At 44.8% G+C, this 22,816-nt stretch overlaps 3 protein-coding genes across 4 annotated transcripts; 2 read left to right on the top strand and 1 right to left on the bottom strand.

The window, feature by feature from the left end:
• Nucleotides 1-688: 688 nt before the first annotated feature.
• mat2b (methionine adenosyltransferase 2 non-catalytic beta subunit methionine) lies at nt 689-5,402 on the top strand. Of its 2 annotated transcripts, none has more exons than XM_080013255.1 (7): nt 689-740; nt 1,811-2,005; nt 2,371-2,485; nt 2,755-2,907; nt 3,929-4,125; nt 4,831-4,944; nt 5,079-5,402. In XM_080013255.1, the coding sequence occupies exons 1-7, from the start codon at nt 711-713 to the stop codon at nt 5,244-5,246; spliced, it is 972 nt and encodes a 323-aa protein (XP_079869381.1). In that variant the 5' UTR covers nt 689-710; the 3' UTR covers nt 5,247-5,402. The 2 variants fall into 2 exon arrangements, with proteins under 2 accessions (XP_079869381.1, XP_079869380.1); XM_080013254.1 differs by lacking the exon at nt 689-740 and adding an exon at nt 832-1,329.
• A 607-nt stretch (nt 5,403-6,009) lies between these two features.
• Nucleotides 6,010-12,351, top strand: LOC307239781 (uncharacterized protein). Its single transcript, XM_080013336.1, has 4 exons — nt 6,010-6,033; nt 9,538-9,676; nt 10,627-10,842; nt 11,254-12,351. The coding sequence occupies exons 2-4, from the start codon at nt 9,616-9,618 to the stop codon at nt 11,370-11,372; spliced, it is 396 nt and encodes a 131-aa protein (XP_079869462.1). The 5' UTR covers nt 6,010-6,033; nt 9,538-9,615; the 3' UTR covers nt 11,373-12,351.
• A 2,268-nt stretch (nt 12,352-14,619) lies between these two features.
• chm (CHM Rab escort protein) lies at nt 14,620-22,329 on the bottom strand. The gene is made up of 16 exons (XM_080014291.1): nt 22,273-22,329; nt 20,772-20,838; nt 20,551-20,626; nt 19,831-19,955; nt 19,556-19,641; nt 19,291-19,466; nt 19,077-19,193; nt 18,884-19,001; nt 17,524-17,746; nt 17,106-17,183; nt 16,735-16,827; nt 16,437-16,500; nt 16,174-16,261; nt 15,844-15,942; nt 15,600-15,739; nt 14,620-15,493 (listed from the first exon to the last, which is right to left on the bottom strand). The coding sequence occupies exons 1-16, from the start codon at nt 22,322-22,324 to the stop codon at nt 14,729-14,731; spliced, it is 2,367 nt and encodes a 788-aa protein (XP_079870417.1). The 5' UTR covers nt 22,325-22,329; the 3' UTR covers nt 14,620-14,728.
• Nucleotides 22,330-22,816: the final 487 nt, after the last annotated feature.

The raw sequence follows: 22,816 nt of genomic DNA, 5'->3' as shown, positions 1-22,816 counted from the left end.
GCTGATCTTGCATACTGATGTTTTTCATGGAGGAAAAAAAATGTTAAACTAGTCAATCAGCCGTCAATTACCAGATAACGGAAACTCTGCTGCCAAGGTTGTAATAGATTCCAACTCAAGGATAAATACAACTGCAACATCATGGAAATCGATGTATTGCAAATGACGCAGAGCAATGTGATCTTTATTAATACTGTGATAATTGTTTTGATTATTTGGTCCAGCTGTTTCGGACAACTGTTTGATGCAACAATTATCTGACCTGTCTTGTCTTTTCTTGTGCAAATTACTGTACTTTACAACTTACAAACAACATTGAGACTGTAAAATCAGCTATTTAGAACACTTATGTCACACTACAACATAAAATCAATGGGTGACATCTGGTTTCAATGGAAATGCTTCGTACGTCCTGACATGAAACTTGGATTCTATATGGACATAAATACATTACGTTTGTAAGTTCAGTTGTTTTTCTCCGTATTACAAAGAATGAATAAACTGGACACTGTGTATTGCTGTCTGCAGCTATATTTATTATTATGATGATCGTTTTTATTATTATTGTTTCATTAATATTATTGTTATTATAGTTGTTACTATAATTATTTGTTGTTATTAATGTCATTATTAGTTTAACTATTTCTAGAGCATCTTTCCGGAAAGTGTGTGCGCGTGCGCAGTGCAGACGACGCGCTCTTCCGCACCCGATGCCTGGGTTCCAACACGGAGACTTTGAGGTGAATGGAATATCATTATTTTTTAAACATTTGATTTGATTATAAGGGACTTAAACCCTTTAGTTTTATTCTTCGTCCCCCGAGTCGCTGCGGACAGCGGCTAGTTCGCAGGCGAACCAGTGGTCTTGTGCGCTAAGCTGTGTTTGGGTAATAAATTGGTTTTCCACCACCGTGTGTGATGAACTCCTGCGGTTCCAGTCCTTCCCTCTCCGCCCTCAGTCCTTCCCTCTCCGCCCTCAGTCCTTCCCTCTCCGCCCTCAGTCCTTCATTTACACCTGTCGTTTCACACCCCTCGTGTGCCTCGTTTGTTTTACTGGATGCTACCGGCTAAGCCGCCTAGCCCGAGCCGCCCAGCGCGTTTACGGCACTTGCTTCCGCTTTGCGGTAAACAGCTGATCGTCGTGACGCACGTCGGACTGACTGCGCAGCAGAAAATGGGAAGTGGAACAACATGGAAGTGTGAAGTAAAGTGTGTTTGTGTGCGTGTGTGAGTGAAATGAAGGAGCGGACTCTGCAGTGACGCAGCATGGAAGTTGAAGGAACCCGCCTCAGGATAAAGTTCAGTCCGGGCCATGTGGAGCTGGTGGAGGTGACCGCAAACACGGCGCAAACGAGCCGTCGGCAAGCCGCGAACAAGCCGCCAGCAAGCCGCTAACAAGTCGCTAGCTGCTAGCCGCATGCTAACAGCTAGCCGACACAGTCAGGCCTAACGGACCTGAATTGCATCGCAGACTTATTTAGCTGTTTGCTGATCTTAATCAAGTTTTTGGATGTTGATCTACTTTCGATCAGTTGTGACGTCGGAGAAAACAGGCTGTATTGTACCAGGCTGTGGAGCTTATAGGTTCAATTTATACATAAAATAGCTTGCAGTATATAAAAGATTAGCTCTGCATTTAATTGCTTGTCGAAACAAGTTAGAAATCAATATAAATATTTTTTTTATATCATAACATACAACATTACTACTTGTTGGTTTTTTTTTGTTATTCTTCCTTATTGTTTTGTTATTATACCTCATCATAACAGTTATTTCTCATTTACTTATTGTATTTTTCTGTGTGTCTCAGGAGCAGGTGACTCCGCCCGCCCGCAAGGTGGTTGTCACCGGGGCGACGGGCCTGTTGGGTCGGGCCGTGTGCAGAGAATTCCAAGACGGCGGCTGGTCGGTGCTCGGCACCGGGTTCCGCCGGGCGAGGCCCCGGCTCCTGTACTGCGACCTGCTGGACGAGGACGCCGTCCACAGCCTCGTGCACGACCACAAGGTTGGGTGGGTGGGTGGGGGGCGCGTGAATGCCCTGCGCGTAGTTAAACTTTTTGGGAGAGGCGCACGTGACCACCGGCGGCCCCCTCCGTCCTACGCACGGACCGGAAGCAGCTCGGACTTTGTTCGTAAATGGGCGTCAACCCACCTGGTGACTGAGTGAACAATCCTCTCTTTTCACTCTCGTGCTGCATCGCTAACGCGAGCCCGTAGCGTAGCTGAGAATCGGCTTTGGTTGTCGCTGGTTGCCACGTGACGCCCCGCCCCTTTTTTCGATTACCTGTGAACCTCAGTAAGACAGATTGAATTTGTGGCCAGGTAGACGGGTGGATAACGCTCTCTCCCTCTCCCCCACACTCCCCCCAGCCTGATGTCATAGTCCACTGTGCCGCAGAGCGTAGGCCTGATGTGGTCGAGCGACACACCGAGGCAGCCGTCAACCTCAACGTGCACGCCACGAGCACGCTCGCCAATGAGGCCGGTCAGCATGAAGATGCCATATAATCTGTCCTCTGATTGGATCAGAATCCCATATATTCTGTCCTCTGATTGTCTGACAAGCCTATATTATCTGACCGCTGATTGGATGATAATCCCATCTAATCTGTTTTTGGGATTTTTTTTTTTTTATATGTTATACCTCATTTTAATTTAGGTTATTTTACCTTACATTATCTTGCCTTATCATAATTGATCTAACCTTATGTTACCTCGCTTTGTCTTCTTTACTTCCCCTTACCTTATTTTAAGGATCTGCTGGGGTGTTCCTGCTCTATATCAGCAGTGACTACGTGTTTGATGGCAGAAATCCTCCATACGGGGAGGATGACGCGCCCAACCCCCTCAACCAGTATGGGAGGAGCAAGCTGGAGGGGGAGAGGGAGGTGCTGAGGCTCTGCCCAGGTACCTGTCTGTCTGCCTGCCTACCTGTCTGTCTGTCTGTCAACCCGTACAGGAGGAGCAGTTGGATAGGGAGGTGCTGAGCCTCTTCCCAGGTATCTGTCTGCCTGGTTCCATTTTATTTCATTCATCGCACACACACTGCGACAGAATTTTATAACTCGGAACACCAGCGCGACTTGTAAATATTCCGATCATTGTGTGTGTGTGTGTGTGTGTGTGTGTGTGTGTGTGTGTGTGTGTGTGTGTGTGTGTGTGTGTGTGTGTGTGTGTGTGTGTGTGTGTGTGTGTGTGTGTGTGTGTGGATTGCAGTTGCTGCTGCGATACTATCGCGATATGTTGCTGTTGTCATGTGCTATCGCAATATGTCGCTGCCACAATTTGTTGTCGCGTGCTGCCGTGGTAATATCGATAATAACTTACTGTTGTCTCGTGCTGTCCTGATGCAATCACGATAGGTTGCTGCCGCGATACTATCGCGATATGTCGCTGTAGCATACTATCGTGATGACGTTGGAATTTCGTCGCCGCGTACTACTATAGTACGCGGCGACATGTCGAGATAGTATCACAGTATGTCACTGTTATCGCGTGCTATCACAAGATGTTGCCGCGATAAGATGCTGTCATATACAGTTCTACAATATGATAATATTGTTGTGAATGTATCGATAGAATTGTATATGTTATCTGTTATCTGTTATGTTATGTTATCTGTTACACTAATCTCTGTCGCAATGTAGCTGAATGTTATTCTCCCTTGTAAGTCGCTTTGGATAAAAGCGTCTGCCAAATGACTAAATGTAAATGTAAATGTATATGATAGTATCGCGACAGCAACATAACCCTAACCTCTCCTCCTGCGGTTGGCCATCAGAATATGATACTAGGACTAAACATATCCCACAATGCAATACCATCACATTATAAGGCTGCCCCCTGAATGTTGAGTCGGAACATCAGTCGGAAACCTGTCAGTCGATGTGATCTGGTCTTGTTCCAACTCTGGTATGACGTCTTGCAGGGAGCTGCGTGCTGCGGGTGCCGGTGCTGTTTGGCGAGGTCCAAGGGGCAGCAGAGAGTGCAGTGACTGCATTGTGGCCTGCAGTGCTGCAGGGGGAACCAGAGAGCTGTAACCTGGACCACTGCATGCAGAGGTTCCCAACAGACTGCAGGGACGTAGCTGCTGTGTGCAGGAAGCTAGCAGAGAGACGGGTGGAGGTACCTGTCTGTCTACTAGTCTGCTTGTTTGTCTCTCTGTAATAATTATGTTCAAATAATTACAAAGCATTGTTATTGAGTGAAATTAGGGATGCAAATTTAAAGGAATTTCCTTAATAGATAATTGTTAATCTTATCAATCCTCAATTAATTATAACATAAAATATAATGATGTCACCAGGGGGTGACGTTGTGGCTTGTGTGGACCACACACGGCATATTTTGCAAATATGCCGTGTGTGTGTGTGTGTGTGTGTGTGTGTGTGTGTGTGTGTGTGTGTGTGTGTGTGTGTGTGTGTGTGTGTGTGTGTGTGTGTGTGTGTGTGTGTGTGTTAATAATGATAAATATAGTTGCAGGCAGCAATATACAGGGTCCAGTTTAGTCGTGTTAGGTACGTATGACATTTTCCCTAGTTTGCAAAAAACACACCATTGTATCGACAGCAATTACAAATTGTCACTGTCCCACAATTAATAGTTCGCAAGTATAGTGTTGATAAAATTATGTCATTTTCCCACCCTGATCACTGGCCCACAGGGAATAGTCCCGCTTCTCTCCAGCTGGTGCCAGTAGAAGTATGTCAATCTAGTGCTAATAATCGTGGTATAATATAGTAATAATAAAAATTATCTCTGGATCTGGAGCTTTATGTCAATATTTCTGTCTTTAATATTTATCATATTTGTATTTATATTGTCTTTCAGGATCCGTCTATTCGAGGCATCTTCCACTTCTCCTCTAAAGAACAGATGACGAAGTATCAGATGGCTGTGGCCATGGCTGAGGCCTTCAGCCTGCCGTCCAATCACCTCATTCCAGTAAATAATATTCATATATATAAATGTCTTTTGCTACAATATTGTCTGTTATCATCTACATACATACGCCAAATCATACGGTGAACTGGTTTTAATACTCTCATTAACAAGTATAAATATCATGACTTCTGCAGGTTGAGTCTCCAGGATCGGCCCAGCGTCCAGTCAACGCCCAGCTGGCATGTGGTCGTTTGGAGCAGCTCGCACTGGGGGTGAAGCCCCGCCCCTTCAGGGATGCTATCACTTCCTGTCTGTGGCCATTCCTCCCGGACAAAGTGTGGAGACAGACAGTCTTCCACTGAGAGACAGCTTCATGCTAATGTACTTCTGCTTTGTATGTACTTCCTCTTTCATTCCGTCTCGGTACTACTCATTCTGATGTGCACTGTATTTATATAGAATCTAGTGATGTTAAAAGTACTTTTTTTCTTTACCTTTCATGTCAATAAATACATAAATAATAAGATGTGTATGTGTGTCCAATGCTCTTTCAAAGTAGAAGTTGCTTTGCTTCGAAAAATTCAAATAATGGTGAAGAGGAAGACGGCCTCCCACCACCTCCCACCACTGGGGGTGCTGCTGCCACAATATGAAGGAGGCCCAGGACATGGAGTCCTAGTGAACCCAGTTCAGAGTAGCTGCAAGAGGGTGGTGCTGGAATGTGGACAGGGCCAACTTTTGCCTCGGGGGGGAAGGGAGGAGTCCCTCAGGCCTTGGTGGGGCACTGTATCATATCAATATTATTTTAAATCAATATTTTATATTAATATTTAATCTTGATATTGGCCTGTCTCCATAGGGACCACAACACTCTGGACTTAAATCTGAGCATGCATGTCAATTTTGGCCCTACATCACGATGCACGGGATATACTATAGAACGGACATCATTTCGACATGGCCGCCACTGCTCTGAAAGTGCAGTGATATTGTGCCCACACATCCTGCCCCCCCCCCCCTCGCTCTTTCTCCCTCCCTCTCTCTCCTCTTTCTCCCTCTCTCCCTCTCCCTCCCTCTCTCTTTCTCTCCCCCCTCCCTCCCTCTCCACTTGGACTCGCAGTCTGAGCTTACCACCGGCGTCGGTCTTTGGTAAGTTTCTAAGCTTTTATATCAATGATTGCACTAGAAATACTGCAAACTAGGAAGTAGAATGGTGTATTTATATCATGTATTATATAATATATTATAACGTGTTCAATATCACTTACTATAACTACTTATGTAGATATTGATGAGTATTGTGACGGTATTTAACTATTTTATATAAGGAGGTAAACTCTTGAATAAGTATTTTGATCTATAACTTGATATATTCATATTTTAAGTATGTTTATATTGTACTTTTACTGTATTTTCATGATGTAAATACCTGATTATAGAATACATAGTTGTAATGTGTATTTTCTTATGGTGTATTATTTAAAAAAATGTAACTTTCAGGTCAGTTTCCCTGATTCAAGTTAGATTCAGGCAGGCAGGCAGGCAGACCTTAGTGGAACAGACAGACCTTAGTGTGACAGACAGACTGACCTTAGTGTGACAGACAGACCGTCATTGTGCAGTAAATGAAGTAACTTAAATTCGATTAACGACAGAATTCAGGGTCATACCGGAAACAAACTGAGTCACAACCAGAATAAACAGGTATATAGTTTATATACGCAACTAGTTTATATTATATACTAAACTAGTTTATTATATACTAAACTAGTTTTTATTATTTTCTAAACTAGTTTATATTATATGCTCAACTAGTTTTTATTATATACTGTTCTTCTTACTGTGTGTGTGTGTGTGTATATATATATATATATATGTGTGTGTATATATATATATATATATATATATATATATATATATTTCAGTTGTCTATTTTTATTTTATTCTATTGTCACTTTATTTTTTTGTTGTGTGTGATGTAAGCTGCTGTAATGCAGTCATTTCCCCTCTGGGATCAATAAAGTATCTGTCTGTCTGTCTGTCTGTCTGTATGTTCTAATCTAGTTTATAAAGTTTACTAAACTGGTTTATACAACGATCAGCCACAACATTAAAACCACTGACAGGTGAAGTGAATAACATTGCTGATCTCGTTCCAATGGCACCTGTCAAGAGGTGGGATACATGAGGCAGCAAGTGAACAGTCAGTTCTTGAAGTTGATGTGTTGGAAGCAGGAAAAATGGGCAAACGTAAGGATCTGAGCCACTTTGACAAGGACCAAATTGTGATGGCTACACGACTGGGTCAGAGCATCTCCAAAACGGTTTATATATCACACTGAAGTTTATATACGTATTAAACTGGTTTCTATGGTTTATATATGACACTAGTTCATATGTTAAACTAGTTTATATGGTTTATATATGAAACTAGTTTATGGCTTATATATTACACTAGTTTATATATGAAAGTCGTTTATATGTTAAACTAGTTTATATGGTTTATATATGAAAGTAGTAGTATATTGCTTATGGAACTATTTTATATGGTTTATATATTACACTACTTTATATATGAAACTAGTTTATATTTTAAACTATTTTATTTGGTTTATATATGAAACTAGTTTATATGGCTTATATATTACACTAGTTTATATATTACACTAGTTTCTATGGTTCATATATGAAACTAGTTCATATTGTTTATATATTACACTAGTTTATATATATATGTTAAACTAGTTCATTTGGTCTATATATTAAACTAGTTTATGTGGTTATATATTAAACTAGTATATATGGTTTACATATTACACCAGTCTATATATCAAAATAGATTATATTACTCGTGTTGCCACGGGTACGGTTGCCATGGAACCAACTGTTCATGTTCTGTTCGACTGAAAGAAAGGACCTGTGTGTGTGTGTGTGTGTGTGTGTGTGTGTGTGTGTTCCTATTTGAATTGTTAATTTGTGGTTTGGAATCCACTCTGTGTTTGAACAGTGAAATGTTTTGATCCAACACAGTGAGTTAGAAATGAAACAATGCTTTTCAACGTCAGACTCTGATCTCTAAAGTCAATACTGAGATTATAGTTCAGGTAGATAATATCATAGGGTCAAAGGTCAGTGGTCGCTGTAGGTGTTTAGTAACATCTGAAGAACGGCAGCAGAAATTAAAAATAAAAAAAAAACTAGTGAAGGGTTGATATCATCCTGGGATGGAGGGAAGGACAACACTAGTGGAGGGTGGACATCATCCTGGGATAGACATCATCCTGGTATGGAGGGATGGACATCATCCTAGGATGGAGGATGGACAACACTAGTAGAGGGCTGGACATTATCCTGGGATGGAGGGGTGGAGGGGTGGACATCATCCTGGGATGGAGGGATGGAGGGGTGGACATCATCCTGGGATGGAGGGGTGGACATCATCCTGGGATGGAGGGATGGAGGGGTGGACATCATCCTGGGATGGAGGGATGGACAACAGTAGTGGAGGTATTCACATCATCTTGAGATGGAGGCTGGGCAACACTCGTGAAGGGATGGACATCATCCTGGGATGGAGGGATGGAGATCATCCTTAGATGGAGGATGAACAACACTAGTGGAGGGATGGACAACACTGTGGGATGGAAAGGTTGGACAACACTAGTGTAGGGATGGACATCATCCTGGGAGGGAGGGATGGACATCATCCTGGGAGGGAGGGATGGACATCATCCTGGGATGGAGGATGGACAACACTAGTGGAGGGATGGACATGATCCTGGGATTGAGGGATGAACATCATCCTGGGATGTAGGATCGACAAAACTAGTGAAGAGATGGACAACACTCTGGGATGGAAGAATGGACAACACTAGTGGAGGGATGGACAACACTCTGGGGTGGAAGGATGGACAACACTAGTGGTGGGATGGATATCATTTTGGGATGGAGGGATGGACATCATCATGAGATGGAGGATGGACAACACTAGTGGAGGGATGGACATCATCCTGGGATGATAGATGGACAACACTAGTGGAGGAATGGACGTCATCCTGCTGATGGAGGGATGGACATCATCCTGGGACGAAGGGATAGACATCATCCTGGGATGGAGGATGGACAACACTAGTGGAGGGATGGACATCATCCTGGGATGGAGGATGGACAACACTAGTGAAGAGATGGACAACTCTCTGGGATGGAAGGATGGACAACACTAGTGGAGGGATGGACATCATCCCGGGATGGAGGGATGGACATCATCCCGGGATGGAGGGATGGGCATAATCCTGGGATGGAGGATGGACAACAAGAGTGGAGGGATGGACAACACTCTGGGATGGAAGGATGGAGAACACTAGTGGAGGGATGGACATCATCTTGGGATGGAGGGATGGACATCATTGTGAGATGGAGGATGGACAACACTAGTGGAGGGATGGACTTCATCCTGGGACGGATGGATCCACTTTGATCAACTGATCTCTCTGATCCACTTTGTTAATGTTGCTACTAAAACACATATTTAGTAATAATAATAATAATAATTATCTATAATCGGATGTGTAATCTTTGATCTATAATCTGTGATTATGAAAAAAAACTTTCATCTTAATTATCTTCAAATTCCATTGTTTTCTTTTCTTCTAGATTCAACTTTGATTCGCCTGTTCTCGATCATCCGTCCATCCATCATCCCTCCATCCATCATCCTCCATCTTCCTCCAAATGAACAGTGACCAGGCCCCCCCCTACACCCCCTCTCCTGCAGCTCCTGGCTACCCTCCAGGTATTTAAACACTAGTTCTTGTTTCCAGCATTAGCTTCCTTTTAATAGGACATGCTTCCTGTTTCTGGGAGTCACTTCCTGTTTCCAGGGCTAACTTCCTGTTTCCAGGGCAAGCTTCCTGTTTCCAGGACTAGCTTCCTGTTTCCATGACTAGTTACCTGTTTCCAGGACAAGCTTCCTGTTTCCAGGACAAGCTTCCTGTTTCCAGGACAAGCTTCCTGTTTCCAGGACAAGCTTCCTGTTTACAGGAGTCACTTCCTGTTTCCAGGACCAGCTTCCTGTTTCCAGGAGTCACTTCCTGTTTCCAGGAGTCACTTCCCGTTTCCAGGAGTCACTTCCCGTTTCCAGGACTAGTTTCCCATTTCCAGGGCAAGCTTCCCATTTCCAGGGCAAGCTTCCAGTTTCCAGGAGTAAATTCTGGTTTCTAGCTTCTAGTAGTTTCTCGGCCTCATAGTGGTTCTGATCCTGGCCTCCTAGTGGTTCAGATCTAGGCCTCCCAGTGGTCCTGATCCTAGCCTCCTTCTGGTCCTAGCTTCCTTGCGGTTTTGGTCCAAACCTCCTTGTGGTTCTGATCAAGGCCTCCCAGTGGTTCTGGTTCCTTACCTCCCAGTGGTCCTGTTTCTAGCCTCCCAGCACCCTAGTGGTTCTGGTCCTAGCACCCTAGTGGTTCTGGTCCTTGCATCCTAGTGATACTGGTCCTAGCATCCTAGTGGTTCTGGTCCTAGCCTCCTCATGGTTCTGATCCAGGGCTCCTTGTAGTTTTGTTCCTGGCATCCTAGTGGTCCTGAGGCCTCCAAATGGTTCTGATCCAGTCCTCCCAGTGGTTCTGACCCTTGCCTCCTAGTGGTTCTGGTCCTGGCCTTGGGTTCTGGTCCTAGCCTCCCAGTGGTTCTGGTCCTAGCTTCCTAGCAGTTCTGGTCATAGCCTCCTTCCTTTGTCACCACCTACAGGTTACAGCTCCCAGCCCGCTGGCTTTCCAGTGCAACAGTACCAGGGCTTCCCAGGTCAATCTTACCCTGCCTTCCATGCTCCAGTAACCCAGCAGGCTGTAGGACCCTGCCCCCCACAGGCCTTCCAGGGCTACCAGAGCGCCCCGCAGGGGGGGCCACAGTACGGCTGGGACGGCACAAAGGGAGTTTCATACGAGCAGCCGTCCAAAGAAACAGGTAGACCAAGCCTCATGATAATCACATTTTAATGCGATAGTAATCTAACTTCATAGGCCCGTGATCTAACACGGTATCTTGAACTATACAAGAGGATCTAATCCAACACTAATCTAACTTCAGGACCGTGTTGTCTAATCCTTCTCTGACACTAATCCAATCCTAATCTAAAACAAATCCAACACTCATCTAACTTCAGGATCGGTGTCATCTAATCCTTAACAGTAATCTAATCCTAATCTAACACCAATCCAACACTAATCTAACTTCAGGATCAGTGTCATGTAATCCTTATCTATCACTAATCTCATCCTGACCTCAAACTAATCCAACATTTATCTAACTTCAGGATCAGTGTAATCTCATCCAACCCTTTTCTACACTAATAGTGACCTTGTTGTCTTTCCTCAGTTTACATGGTGGGTGGAGCGCCACCCAGAGGACGGATGAACCTCAGCGGGATGGAAACCTGCCTGGCAGCGTGCGGGAGCGCCCTCTGCTGCTGCTGCCTGTGGGACATGCTAACTTAACGAGCTAGCTCCACACACAGGCTACCACTAACTAACGAGTTAGTGCTGCATAGCAAGCTAGCGTTACCGAGCGAGCTGCTTCTCCCTGTTGATCATGGTCATTCAATGAGCTGCCGTTACCTAACTAGCCGCTTAACCTAACCAGCTGCTGTTCAACAAACCAGCTGCCGTTCAAATAACCAGCTGCCGTTCAACAAACCAGCTGCCGTTCAACTAACCAGCTGCCGTTCAACAAACCAGCTGCCGTTCAACTAACCAGCTGCCGTTCAACTAACCAGCTGCCATTCAACTAAAGAGCTTCCGTTCAACTAACTAGCTGCCTTTCAACTAACCAGCTGCCGTTCAACTAAAGAGCTTCCGTTCAACTAACCAGCTGCCGTTCAACTAAAGAGCTGCCGTTCAACTAACCAGCTGCCGTTCAACTAAAGAGCTGCCGTTCAACTAACCAGCTGCCGTTCAACTAAAGAGCTGCCGTTCAACTAACCAGCTGCCGTTCAACAAACCAGCTGCCGTTCAACTAAAGAGCTTCCGTTCAACTAACCAGCTGCCGTTCAACTAAAGAGCTGCCGTTCAACTAACCAGCTGCCGTTCAACAAACCAGCTGCCGTTCAACTAAAGAGCTTCCGTTCAACTAACCAGCTTCCGTTCAACTAACCAGCTGCCGTTCAACTAACCAGCTGCCGTTCAACAAACCAGCTGCCGTTCAACTAAAGAGCTGCCGTTCAACTTACCAGCTGCCGTTCAACTAAAGAGCTGCCGTTCAACTTACCAGCTGCCGTTCAACTTACCAGCTGCCGTTCAACTAAAGAGCTGCCGTTCAACTTACCAGCTGCCGTTCAACTAACCAGCTGCCGTTCAACTAAAGATCTGCCGTTTAACTGACCAGCTGCCGTTCAACGGACCAGCTAGCGTTACCCAATGAGCTGTGTGCTGCTTTTGTGCTCATCCTCTCAAAATGCCGACTCTTGTTTCTTCATGTTCTGATCGTTATTATTCTAATAAATTATGAAAGTATTGATCCGAGTGATAGACTCTTTAACTGGTTGCTAGGTGACTAATTGCGTCTGTGTTTTGAGGACGTCCCGACGAAACCAGAAGTAAACTGAGGTGAACATTGTCCTCCCCCTCTACGTGTGTTTCATCAAGTGTTTAATACTGGTTACTATTATCTATATATTTGTACACAGTATGTAGGTTGGTATATATCTGTTGTCTATATATTTATACACATCATGTAGGTTGGTAGGTCTGTCGGTATATATCTATTATCTCTATATTTATACACAGTATGTGGGTTGGTCGGTCTATTAGTATACATCTATATATTTATCCACAGTATGTAGGTTGGTAGGTCTGTCAGTATATATCCATTTATCCACAATATGTAGGTTGGTAGGTCTGTTGGTATATACTCTTTATCCACAGTATATAGGTTGGTACGTCTGTTGGTATATATATCTCTATATTTTTTTGCTGCTGCAACGCCTTCATTTCCCTTTGGCAATTAATAAAGGTTTATCTTAGCAAACTATATATATATATATATATATACACACACACACACACACACACACTACTCACAAAAAGTTAGGGATATTTGGCTTTCGGGTGAAATTTATGGAAAATGTAAAAAATTCACGCTACAGTGACATTATATCATGAAAGTAGGGCATTGAAGTAGAAGCTTGCAATGGTGATTTCCTCATCTCAAACAATTTATTGAAACAAAAGCCAACAACAGTGGTGGGTTTACCAAAACAATAAATGTCAATGTCTCAATAACTTGTCATGTGCCCTTGAGCATCAATTACAGCTTGACAACCACGTCTCATGCTGTTCACAAGTCGACTTATTGTCTGCTGAGGCCTGGCCCCCCACTCTTCTTGAAGGGCAGCCCTCAGGTCATTGAGGTTCTGGGGTACAGAGTTACGAGCCTCTACACGGCCACTCAGCTGATCCCATAGGTTTTCTATGGGATTCAGGTCTGGAGAGAGTACAGGCCACTCCATCTGAGGTGCCCCAGTCTCCAGCAGCCGTTCCCTAACGATGTGACCTCGATGAGCTGGAGCATTGTCGTCCATGAAGATGAAATGAGGCCTGTGTTGTTCATGCAGGGGCACAATGACTGGATTAATGATGTCATTCAGGTAGTATGGGCTTGTCATGTACCATTCACAAAGTGTAGGGCAGCTCTGTAGTGACTAGACACACCTGCCCACACTGTAACACCACCACCACCAAAGGCTCGTCTGGTGACAACAGTGGCTGATGCTTAGCGCTCTCCTTGACGTCTCCAACATCGTTGGCGGCCATCATTTCTGCTCAACGTGAATCGACTTTCATCAGAGAACAGCACTGAGGCCACTGGTCCCTCGTCCAGTGTAAATGCTCCCTGGCCCGTGCAAGACGATGATGCCTGTGCCTGGTGGTGTGGTCAGGAAACCTTGCAGGTGGTCTAGCACACAGACCACGCTGATGTCAACGGTTTTGAATGGTCTGACGTGACACTTGGGTGCCTCTCCCCTCCCTTAAATGTGCCTGGAGTTGAGTGGCATCACCATCGGGTTCCGCAGGGCACTGTTCACAATGAAGCGCTCATCACTGTGGAATGTGGCCAAAGGACGTCCACGTCTATGCCTTTCTGTGACTCTTCCAGTCTCTGTATCTCTGTTGCAACCTGCTGATGACACTCTGTGACGCTCTAAGCTCAGTGGCCACTTCCCTCTGAGAACATCCTGTTTGAAGCCTCGCAAGGCGAGGTCCTGTTGATCAGTTGTTAGGTGTCGTCTTGGTCTCATGATGTCAAAATGTGAACAGCATGATGAAGAGAACTGTTTAAATACCAATTCTAACTGAACCAGGAAATGTATTGGTCCATTCATGGATCAGACACCTGTTGTGAATTTTGCCGTTCAGCTCCTTGTTAGAGAACAGCAAGTTGTGCAAAAAGTACTGAAACATTGAACAGTTGGACATGTGCATTCAGAAGTTTAGAGAAGGTCAAATTAAGTTCACCTGTAAAGGTTATAGTGCATTTTAGGTTCATCCTGAAATTTCACCCGGAAGCCGAATATCCCTAACTTTTTGTGAGTAGTCTATCTATCTATATCTATATCTATATATATAGATTCATCTATATCTATATCTATATATATACACATATATATATATATATATATATATATATATATATATATATATATATAGATATATCTATATAGTAGAATAAATGGTTGTTGGTTCAGCATCTAGTTAAACTTTATTTCAGAATCAAGTTACAGTTTGAAACAAATAAATATTAAAAACATAAAGGCAACGTTAGAATTCACCCACAATGCACTGGGCTCTGTATGAGTTCACGATTCTTTGTCCAGCTGCTCCTCCTCCTCACGGGGGGAGGGGTCTGTTTCTGCCTCCTCCTCCTGTGGGGCAGGGCTGGTCCCTGCCTCCTCCTGTGGGGCAGGGCTGGTCCCTGCCTCCTCCTGTGGGGCAGGGCTGGTCCCTGCCTCCTCCTGTGGGGCAGGGCTGGTCCCTGCCTCCTCCTGTGGGGCAGGGCTGGTCCCTGCCTCCTCCTGTGGGGCAGGGCTGGTCCCTGCCTCCTCCTGTGTGGCAGGGCTGGTCCCTGCCTCCTCCTGTGGGGCAGGGCTGGTCCCTGCCTCCTCCTGTGGGGCAGGGCTGGTCCCTGCCTCCTCCTCCTGTCGAGCAGGGCTGGTCCCTGCCTCCTCCTCCTGTCGAGCAGGGCTGGTCCCTGCCTCCTCCTGTCGAGCAGGGCTGGTCCCTGCCTCCTCCTCCTGTCGAGCAGGGCTGGTCCCTGCCTCCTCCTCCTGTCGAGCAGGGCTGGTCCCTGCCTCCTCCTCCTGTCGAGCAGGGCTGGTCCCTGCCTCCTCCTCCTGTCGAGCAGGGCTGGTCCCTGCCTCCTCCTCCTGTCGAGCAGGGCTGGTCCCTGCCTCCTCCTGTCGGGCAGGGCTGGTCCCTGCCTCCTCCTGGGGGGAAGTGTTTGTTTCTGACTCCTCCCCTTCCTCCTGGGGGGCGGGGCTTGTGTCATACAAGATGTCCTCAGGGTTCGGAGCCGGAGGACAAAACTCCTCGTCGGGAAGAATCTTCTGGAAGATGAGCTCGGCCTGGAGGGACAGACAGGCGTCACCACTAAGTGGGAGCAAAGTACCTTACTACTAGCATGCTACTAGTACTTAGTACACTTCCTGTTGCTGAGGGTTGCTTAGTTACCTGAGTGACAGCTTGCTGGTGTCCCAGAGAGCTGTCTGGACCAGGACAGAGCCACACGTTGGACACCACGTCCCGCACCTGGAACCCTGCACTGTCAGCCATGTTGAAATACACACACCAGAGAACAGACGGACGCTGGTCTAGACAGAGAGACAGACAGGGAGAGACAGACAGGTTAGCTGCTGTCTGTCTCTCCAGGTTAGCGTTCCAGCATCCAAACACCCTGCGTGTGATTGGGCGTTACCGTGGTGACCGCAGTCCTGTGACCTGAACAGCCTGGTTACCAGGGGCGACAGGTCCTGGTGGGCGGAGCCTGAGGACTGACAGGTCATGTGGACCAGATCTGGAAGACATCACACAGTAGTACATTCTAGTAGTACTGTTCACACATCCTGTCTCCTCCACCCACTTCCTGTCCCTCAAACGTACTTTCCGTCTCCTCCACCTCATTCCCGATCTCCACTTTCTGTCTCCACCCCATTTCATGACTCCTCCATCTGGCTTCCTGTCTATTCCACCCAACTTCCCATCTCCTCCACCCCACTTCCCGTCTCCACCTCCTGTCAAGTCTTACGTGTTCCGGGTATACTGGTCATACTGGAGGAGCTGAGCTCCACCAGTCTGACTGATTGGCCTTCGATGGGAACCGTTACCATGGAAACCTGACACACACACACACACACACACACACACACACTTATATAGTTCATATATTTTATACATTAAATAGTTCCTATATTTTGTTAGGATCATAGTATTTGTGAAGTAATCCTTCCATGCTAACCCTTTATCCTTGTCCATTGAAATGTATGCGAGTGTTAGCACTGTACTAATTACCTGCTGCTCAGAGTCGCTAGGTAACAACGACACGTCTGTGATCAGCACCGCTCTGGACATTAATCTGCAAAACACACACCTGATTAGTCAGATTAACGTCAGAATAACCAGATTACTGTCATAAAAACATCATTAAAACACAGATTTTAGTCATATTAACATCATTCTCACCATATGATTCAAATTAACATCACTCTAGCCAGATGACTGTCAGATTAAGAGAGTATTCTGAAAGTACATTTAGATTATCAGTAATCTGCAATCTATTCATTTTGTTGGGCCAGTACCAACCACCCACCTTGTGGGCGGGGCTTCATCCAAACAGCCGTCCTCCAGAACAACATGGCTGCAGCTGATTCGCTGTCCCTGGCTGTCAATCACTGCTGTGCACCTGGGAGATGCGGGGAGAAGGAGATGATTGACAGCAGGTAGAGGACACAAGGCAACAAGAAGAGTAGACGTGGAGAGGAAATGACACGAAGAGGTCCCTGTACTGTCTGGATCAGGACGTACTGTGGTACTATGTCAGCACTTAGTACCACGGCCCTGTTGGTAGTACTGTGTCAGTACTATAGTGTTACTGACTGTATTACTGTGTGAGTACTGTAGTATTACTGACACAGTACTAGTATGTAAGTACTAGTAAGTTTTATCCTATCTACTACTTACCTCTTGGTAGCACTGTCCACCACCAGAGCCTCAAGTGAGTGACGCAGGCAGTAGATTCCTCCAAACACAGCGCACATCCTGCAACAGGAAGTACAGGAAATAGTATGGGAAGTATTACTGCTACTATGATGACATAGCAATAACAACATCATTAATATAATATTCCAACCCTCCAATTACCCCCCTCACCCTATTGGGGGTAATTTTGCAATAACCACCAACTAGCTGTACATTATCCTTACATATAGTATAGTATAAAATAATATATTATAATATAATAAAGTATGATATAGTATAACACAATATAATGTTATATATTCAGACCTGCAGAAACACTCTCCCAGTATAATATAGTATAATATATAGTACAGTATAACATAGTATAAAAGTATAGTACAGCGCAGTATACAGTAAGTACCTGCAGAAACACTGTGGGATCTCTCCAAGGCCGTACAGGGGAAACAGGAAGGGGGTGTTGCCGTAGCGACCGAGGCAGCTCAGAAAGTGACGCGTCGACGTCAGCGCTTCCTGTGTGGATGTGGCCGTGGTCGCCATGGCGATAGAGTGAAGCAGGAAGTGCTGGAGGTTGTCAGTCAGCTGGTGATGCTGCAGGAACTCCAAATATGGTCGTTCAGAGAAATCTGGAGGGGGGGAGAAGGAAGAGGTGGAGAGAGGAGAGGAAAAGAAAGTGCAGGAGGAGAAGGGAGATGGATTATGTGGATCATTTTAATTCTCCTGAAACTCAGGAGTCCGTCCCTTAGTTTCCATCAAGGAACGTCATTATTTTGCTGCCATTATGAAGTTAATCCCTATTAAGTCAATTCCCTAACAAAGTTAATCCCTAATAAACTTCATTTCTAAAACAGTTCATCCATAATAATGTTAATTCCTTACCAAATCAATCCCTATGAAAGTTAATTTCTAATAGAGTTCATTCCTTATAAAGTTAATCCCTAATGAAGTTAAACCAAAATCAGAATTCAAATGTGAAAGCGTGTTAGAACAACAGGATTAAAGTCAATCTTGATTTAAAGTAACATATTTACATTTATTCATTTGGCCCACGCCTTTGTCCAAAGCGACATGAGGCTTGAAACGATCTAAGCAGACAAGGACCATTGGAGCAACATCCAATTTAAGTGCCTGAGCCTGTTTCTTAATTCAAGCAGATACAAGTGCAAGAGGCTGTAAGGAATCTGAACCATTAATTGCGTGGGTGGTAATTCAATGTTGTTGCTTTTTTATTACACGCAATATGATACACATGCATTATGTCAATACAACAACTTAAAGCGAGTCAACCTCAACAGAAACAGGAACAGTTAGTCGTAGCTTTGATAGAATCAGGCGTTCAGGTGTTTCCTGAAGGTTGGGCGTGTCCCTGAGCTCCTCCCACCTCGTCTGTAGAGTTTAAAGAGCGCGTTGGGACACGTGGTTTGACGTGGTGTTGATGCAGTGTGTGCGGGTGCGGCTCCAGTGACCGCAGCCGCCGGGAGCCAGAGTGGACAGTGTGCGCTGGTCGACCGGCGAGTCGAGCTTCGCTTTAAAACGAGACTCGGTTTAGACTCTGATGCGAGAGGATTCAGCCCAGAGGTCGAAACGTGATCCTTATTTAAACTTTATCCAGGATTCACACTCAATCCGGATCAAAGCGTAACCGTCGCTGGTGCGAACCGCTTTTAGGGAATTTTATTTTTAAAAGTAAGAAAGTTTAAAAAAAAGAAAGTATAAACCAAGCATACTTGTGTACAGGGCGTGTACTTAGTGTGTACTAGTACCTTGGTAATCCTGCGTGGTCTCCTGCTCCAAACAGGAAGTGAGGAAACGCATCAACATCCTCTTCTCCACGACGGAAAGCTGCTTACTGGAGAACACATCAGCCCTGCTGCACGGAACCTGAGTACACAAGTACTTGAGTCTACACACTACATTCTATGCACTACAGTGTACACACTACAGTCTGCAGACTACCTGCTGGATGTTGCCATGGTGATACGTGAGGATCCTGGTGACGTTCTTGAACTCTGCGTAGCGACTGACGTTGGATTTGATCAGGAGGTCGACCAGCGGACCGCGAGAATACATCAGCTAAGATAAAAAAGACAAGCTGTGAATACATCACATAGCAGCAGCCTGAACAGTATTCCTCACAGGAAGTCATGGTGTGGTTAACTTCCTGTCGCACCTTGGACACCAGGTCGATGTTGAAGCGCCGCCCTTCCCTCAGCAGGTGGGCATAGCTGATCCTCTTCCTGCTCCGCTCTGATTGGCTCTGAGCACTGAGGGGCCGGGGCTCGTCTGCCTTCTCTTCTCCTCCTCCTCCTGCTGCTGCTTTTTCTTCTTTGTCCTCCACCTCCGGCCCTAAACCAAAAGAACAACATCAGACTCTGACAGAAAAAAAAAAAAAATAAAATAAAATACTTCAGAAGAACTTCAAAATAAGTTGTTACCTTGGTGGTCCGCAACTTCTTCTGTGGTGTCTGTAGCCTCTGCGACTCCTTCTGTGGTGTCTGGAGCCTCCACGATCTTTACTTCACTAAGACGAAAACAGGAAAATTGACCTTGAATTAAAAAGGTTTGTTGTTGTTGTTGTTGTTCTTTGCAGTCACATAAAGAAAGCATGGTTAGCTAGTCAATTAGTTAGCCATAGCCTGCTGTAATGCTAACAGTTTTACCAACAGGCTAGTGATATTATTAGCTAGATAGCCATAGCCTGCAGGGTTACCTGGTGTAGTCAAACACCTGAAGGTTGGTGATGGGGGCTGAGTCTCTGGTTGACAGACAAATCAAATCCTCTCCTTCAAGGAGCAGCTTCGACCAATCACGGAGTGGCTCTGCAGGGGGGCGGGGCTACACACAGCAGTTAAGGGTCAATCACCATGGAAACAGGCCTCAAGGAGGAAATTACATCATCATGATTTAAAATTGAAATGACAATTAACTAATTGACAAATAACAATTCTATTTACTCAATGTGTTTAACTGATGATGCTGCATTTTATCCAACAAAGAAAGGAAGGATTCTCTGGCCAAGTCCTTTGATTTTCTCCACTACCCTTGATCTGATCTACTTCACACTTGCACACTTGGAGGGTGTATTGCTGGGGACCCAAGGACATGCAGTGTTGAATTTGGTGCACTGTGGACACGCGTGTGACATGTTATATTAATAAACTTTGAATAAACAAGCAAACAGCGAGCCACTCAGCCCTGTGCAGTAGCAGGGCGGGGCTTCTGCGATGCGCGTTCCCGCTCCAAGCAGGCATGCACTGCGCTAGTCTTAGATTAATTCGATTAAATAGTTTAGCGCGATGAATTAAGCGATTCACACTGAATTCACAACGTTTCCTCATAAGGAAGAAGGAAAGCATCAGGTCAGACAGACAGGTGCACAGAGAGGGACAGGGAGACAGTTAGGCAGACAAACAGGCAGGAAGGTACCTACAGAGTTGTGTTCCTCTATCAAGCTCAGGAGACCACTGAAGGTGAAACTTGCCCATTTCCCAGCGTAGTAGCTCCGCCTACAACCAGTTGGAGCAGTTTACACTGAAGCTCATCACAACTTTGATCTAAATAATAGAATTTGCACACACACACACACAGCGCTGATAATACATATATTTATATTGATAATATATATTATATATCTAAATGTATATAACTCACGGGTCCAGGTGCAGAACTCGGTGTCCCACCCTGGAACAAGCTGCAGCGACAATGGATTCTACAAGACCTTAACACACACACACCAACGTTCAATCAATAACACACACACACACACACACACACACACACACACACACACACACACACACACACCATTAGAGGTCAAACCCTGAGGGGGTAGAACCCTATTGTTTTCTTGCTGCTTTATTCTTCTCCGTTGTCTTATCCCGCGTCTTAAATTGCCGTGATCTGGAACGAGCCAGAAACATGACACTCGGCCCAATAACTGCAAATGACGCAAAACGCAAACGCTTCTCAAGAAACATGAGCCCAATCGACCAGCTGGTGGCGCTGTAGGCAATTTTGGAAAGGCCACGCCCCTCACACCGTGAAGCCGATTGAATTGAATTTTTGGGGGGGGGTTTTTTGCGCCACAAAATGCCACGGACGTATCTGAGAAGTTGGCAGACAGTTTTACCAAATTTGGTGCACATGCTCTCGGGGCAGGTATTAACCAAAATCTAAAGTGCTCTATCTGACTAGTGCATGTGGGCGTGTGCACCGCGTTTTTTTAGTTGACGATCTTGCTCATTTTTAATAGAAATTTGTATCTTAGTCCTGCGATGCCGTATTACAAATATGCGCAATTGCGGAAAAGCAAAAAAAAAACACATCATGGCGGACTATTATTGGTCCAAGAGGCTTTTTGTATTTTGACTGTATCGACACCGAATTTGGTTTCACACCATTGCAGGGTTGACACAACTATTTTATAAATTAGCAAGATCGGTCGGAAAACATTGCCACCACCAATCAAAACATGTTTGCACGGGGCGGGGCTCGGCAGGAAATAGGCCACAACCCTGAGGCGACGTCCCACCACACGTCCTGAACATACGCACCGAATTTCGTTTGACTGTATGATATGCACCTAAAAACACAACTCCTCAGGTGGAATCCAGAGAACTTCCAGACTTTATTTCCCTTCCTGGATTTCAGGAACTGGGCTGTCATGACATTATGTCATGACAGCCCAGTTCCTAAATGAAATGAAATTAAAAAAAAAAAAAAAAAAAAAAAAATCGAGAGTTTGCATCATAGAACATAGATGCAAACTCTAGATTATTATTTTTTTTTAAATTTAATTTATGCACTAAATTCGATTTCGGGTGTCGTGGTTTAGCATCTTAATACCAGCTAACGGCTACCAAATCACAGTCACGTAATGTCGACATTTATCAAAGGTTTCACAATAGTAATAATAATAATAATCAACCAAAACAAACCCAGGGATATTGTTTCTCTGCATTTACCCAGGTCCTAGCATCTTAGGTACACTGCAACATTGGCACTTAGCCACACCCACCAGCTGCAGGCTAACGCTGAAGCTAGCGTCACTTCTCATTAAACGCTGAAACATTAATGAAGCATAACAACGAAACGTTCTGTTGTTGAATATAAAAGTATATATGTATATATCTCTTTATATATATTTTTTTACCGGTTCCTAAAATGACAACGTCAAACTCCGAAGGGAGCTCCGCGGCGGCCATGTTGGATCTGTCACGTGACAAAAAATGTGACGCGGGACGTGACAGCGACGTCCGACAGCGCAGGCGCCAGCACTAGCGCCCCCTGCCGTTCTTCTTCTCCTATTGCTGCCTCCCTCCGGTAGAAATGGTAAAAAAAATAATAATATGAAAAAGTTTAAATTCAAAATTTTGAAAAAAATAAATAAACTATTTTAAAATGTAAAATAAAACATTTTAAGTAAAAATTCAAAAAAAATTTAACATTTACAATTCAAAAAAAGTTAAAAAATAAATAATTAAAAATAAATAAATAAGAAACAAAAATAAACTCTGTGCTTATTCGTCAATGACCTATATCCTTGGATGCATGCCCGTAGATTTAGGAAAGTCTATAACCTTTCTTGCAGTCTGACTCAACGCCCAAGACTTAATCTTGTCAACTTTATATCATCTGCCCGACTCATCCACCCCCTACTCCTCCCTCTGACTGACGACTGTATATTATATCATCGT

This window comes from Zeus faber (assembly GCF_960531495.2).
Source record: "Zeus faber genome assembly, chromosome: 14".
Lineage (NCBI taxonomy): Eukaryota > Metazoa > Chordata > Actinopteri > Zeiformes > Zeidae > Zeus > Zeus faber.
Note: the sequence above shows the minus strand (reverse complement) of the source record. Positions and strands in the feature narration are given on the sequence as shown.

What these genes read in the sequence shown, in the direction of transcription:
- mat2b (XM_080013254.1), top strand. Translation starts at nt 1,267, where the DNA reads ATGGAAGTTGAAGGAACCCGCCTCAGGATAAAGTTCAGTCCGGGCCAT. An exon ending in GCCATGTGGAGCTGGTGGAG is followed by an intron (nt 1,330 to 1,810) that starts GTGACCGCAAAC and finishes TGTGTGTCTCAG; the next exon opens with GAGCAGGTGACTCCGCCCGC. An exon ending in TAGCAGAGAGACGGGTGGAG is followed by an intron (nt 4,126 to 4,830) that starts GTACCTGTCTGT and finishes ATTGTCTTTCAG; the next exon opens with GATCCGTCTATTCGAGGCAT.
- LOC307239781 (XM_080013336.1), top strand. Translation starts at nt 9,616, where the DNA reads ATGAACAGTGACCAGGCCCCCCCCTACACCCCCTCTCCTGCAGCTCCT. An exon ending in AGCTCCTGGCTACCCTCCAG is followed by an intron (nt 9,677 to 10,626) that starts GTATTTAAACAC and finishes CACCACCTACAG; the next exon opens with GTTACAGCTCCCAGCCCGCT. An exon ending in GCAGCCGTCCAAAGAAACAG is followed by an intron (nt 10,843 to 11,253) that starts GTAGACCAAGCC and finishes GTCTTTCCTCAG; the next exon opens with TTTACATGGTGGGTGGAGCG.
- chm (XM_080014291.1), bottom strand. Translation starts at nt 22,324, where the DNA reads ATGGCCGCCGCGGAGCTCCCTTCGGAGTTTGACGTTGTCATTTTAGGA. An exon ending in AGAAGTTGCGGACCACCAAG is followed by an intron (nt 19,467 to 19,555) that starts GTAACAACTTAT and finishes CTTTTGGTTTAG; the next exon opens with GGCCGGAGGTGGAGGACAAA. An exon ending in GACCAGTATACCCGGAACAC is followed by an intron (nt 15,943 to 16,173) that starts GTAAGACTTGAC and finishes GATGTCTTCCAG; the next exon opens with ATCTGGTCCACATGACCTGT.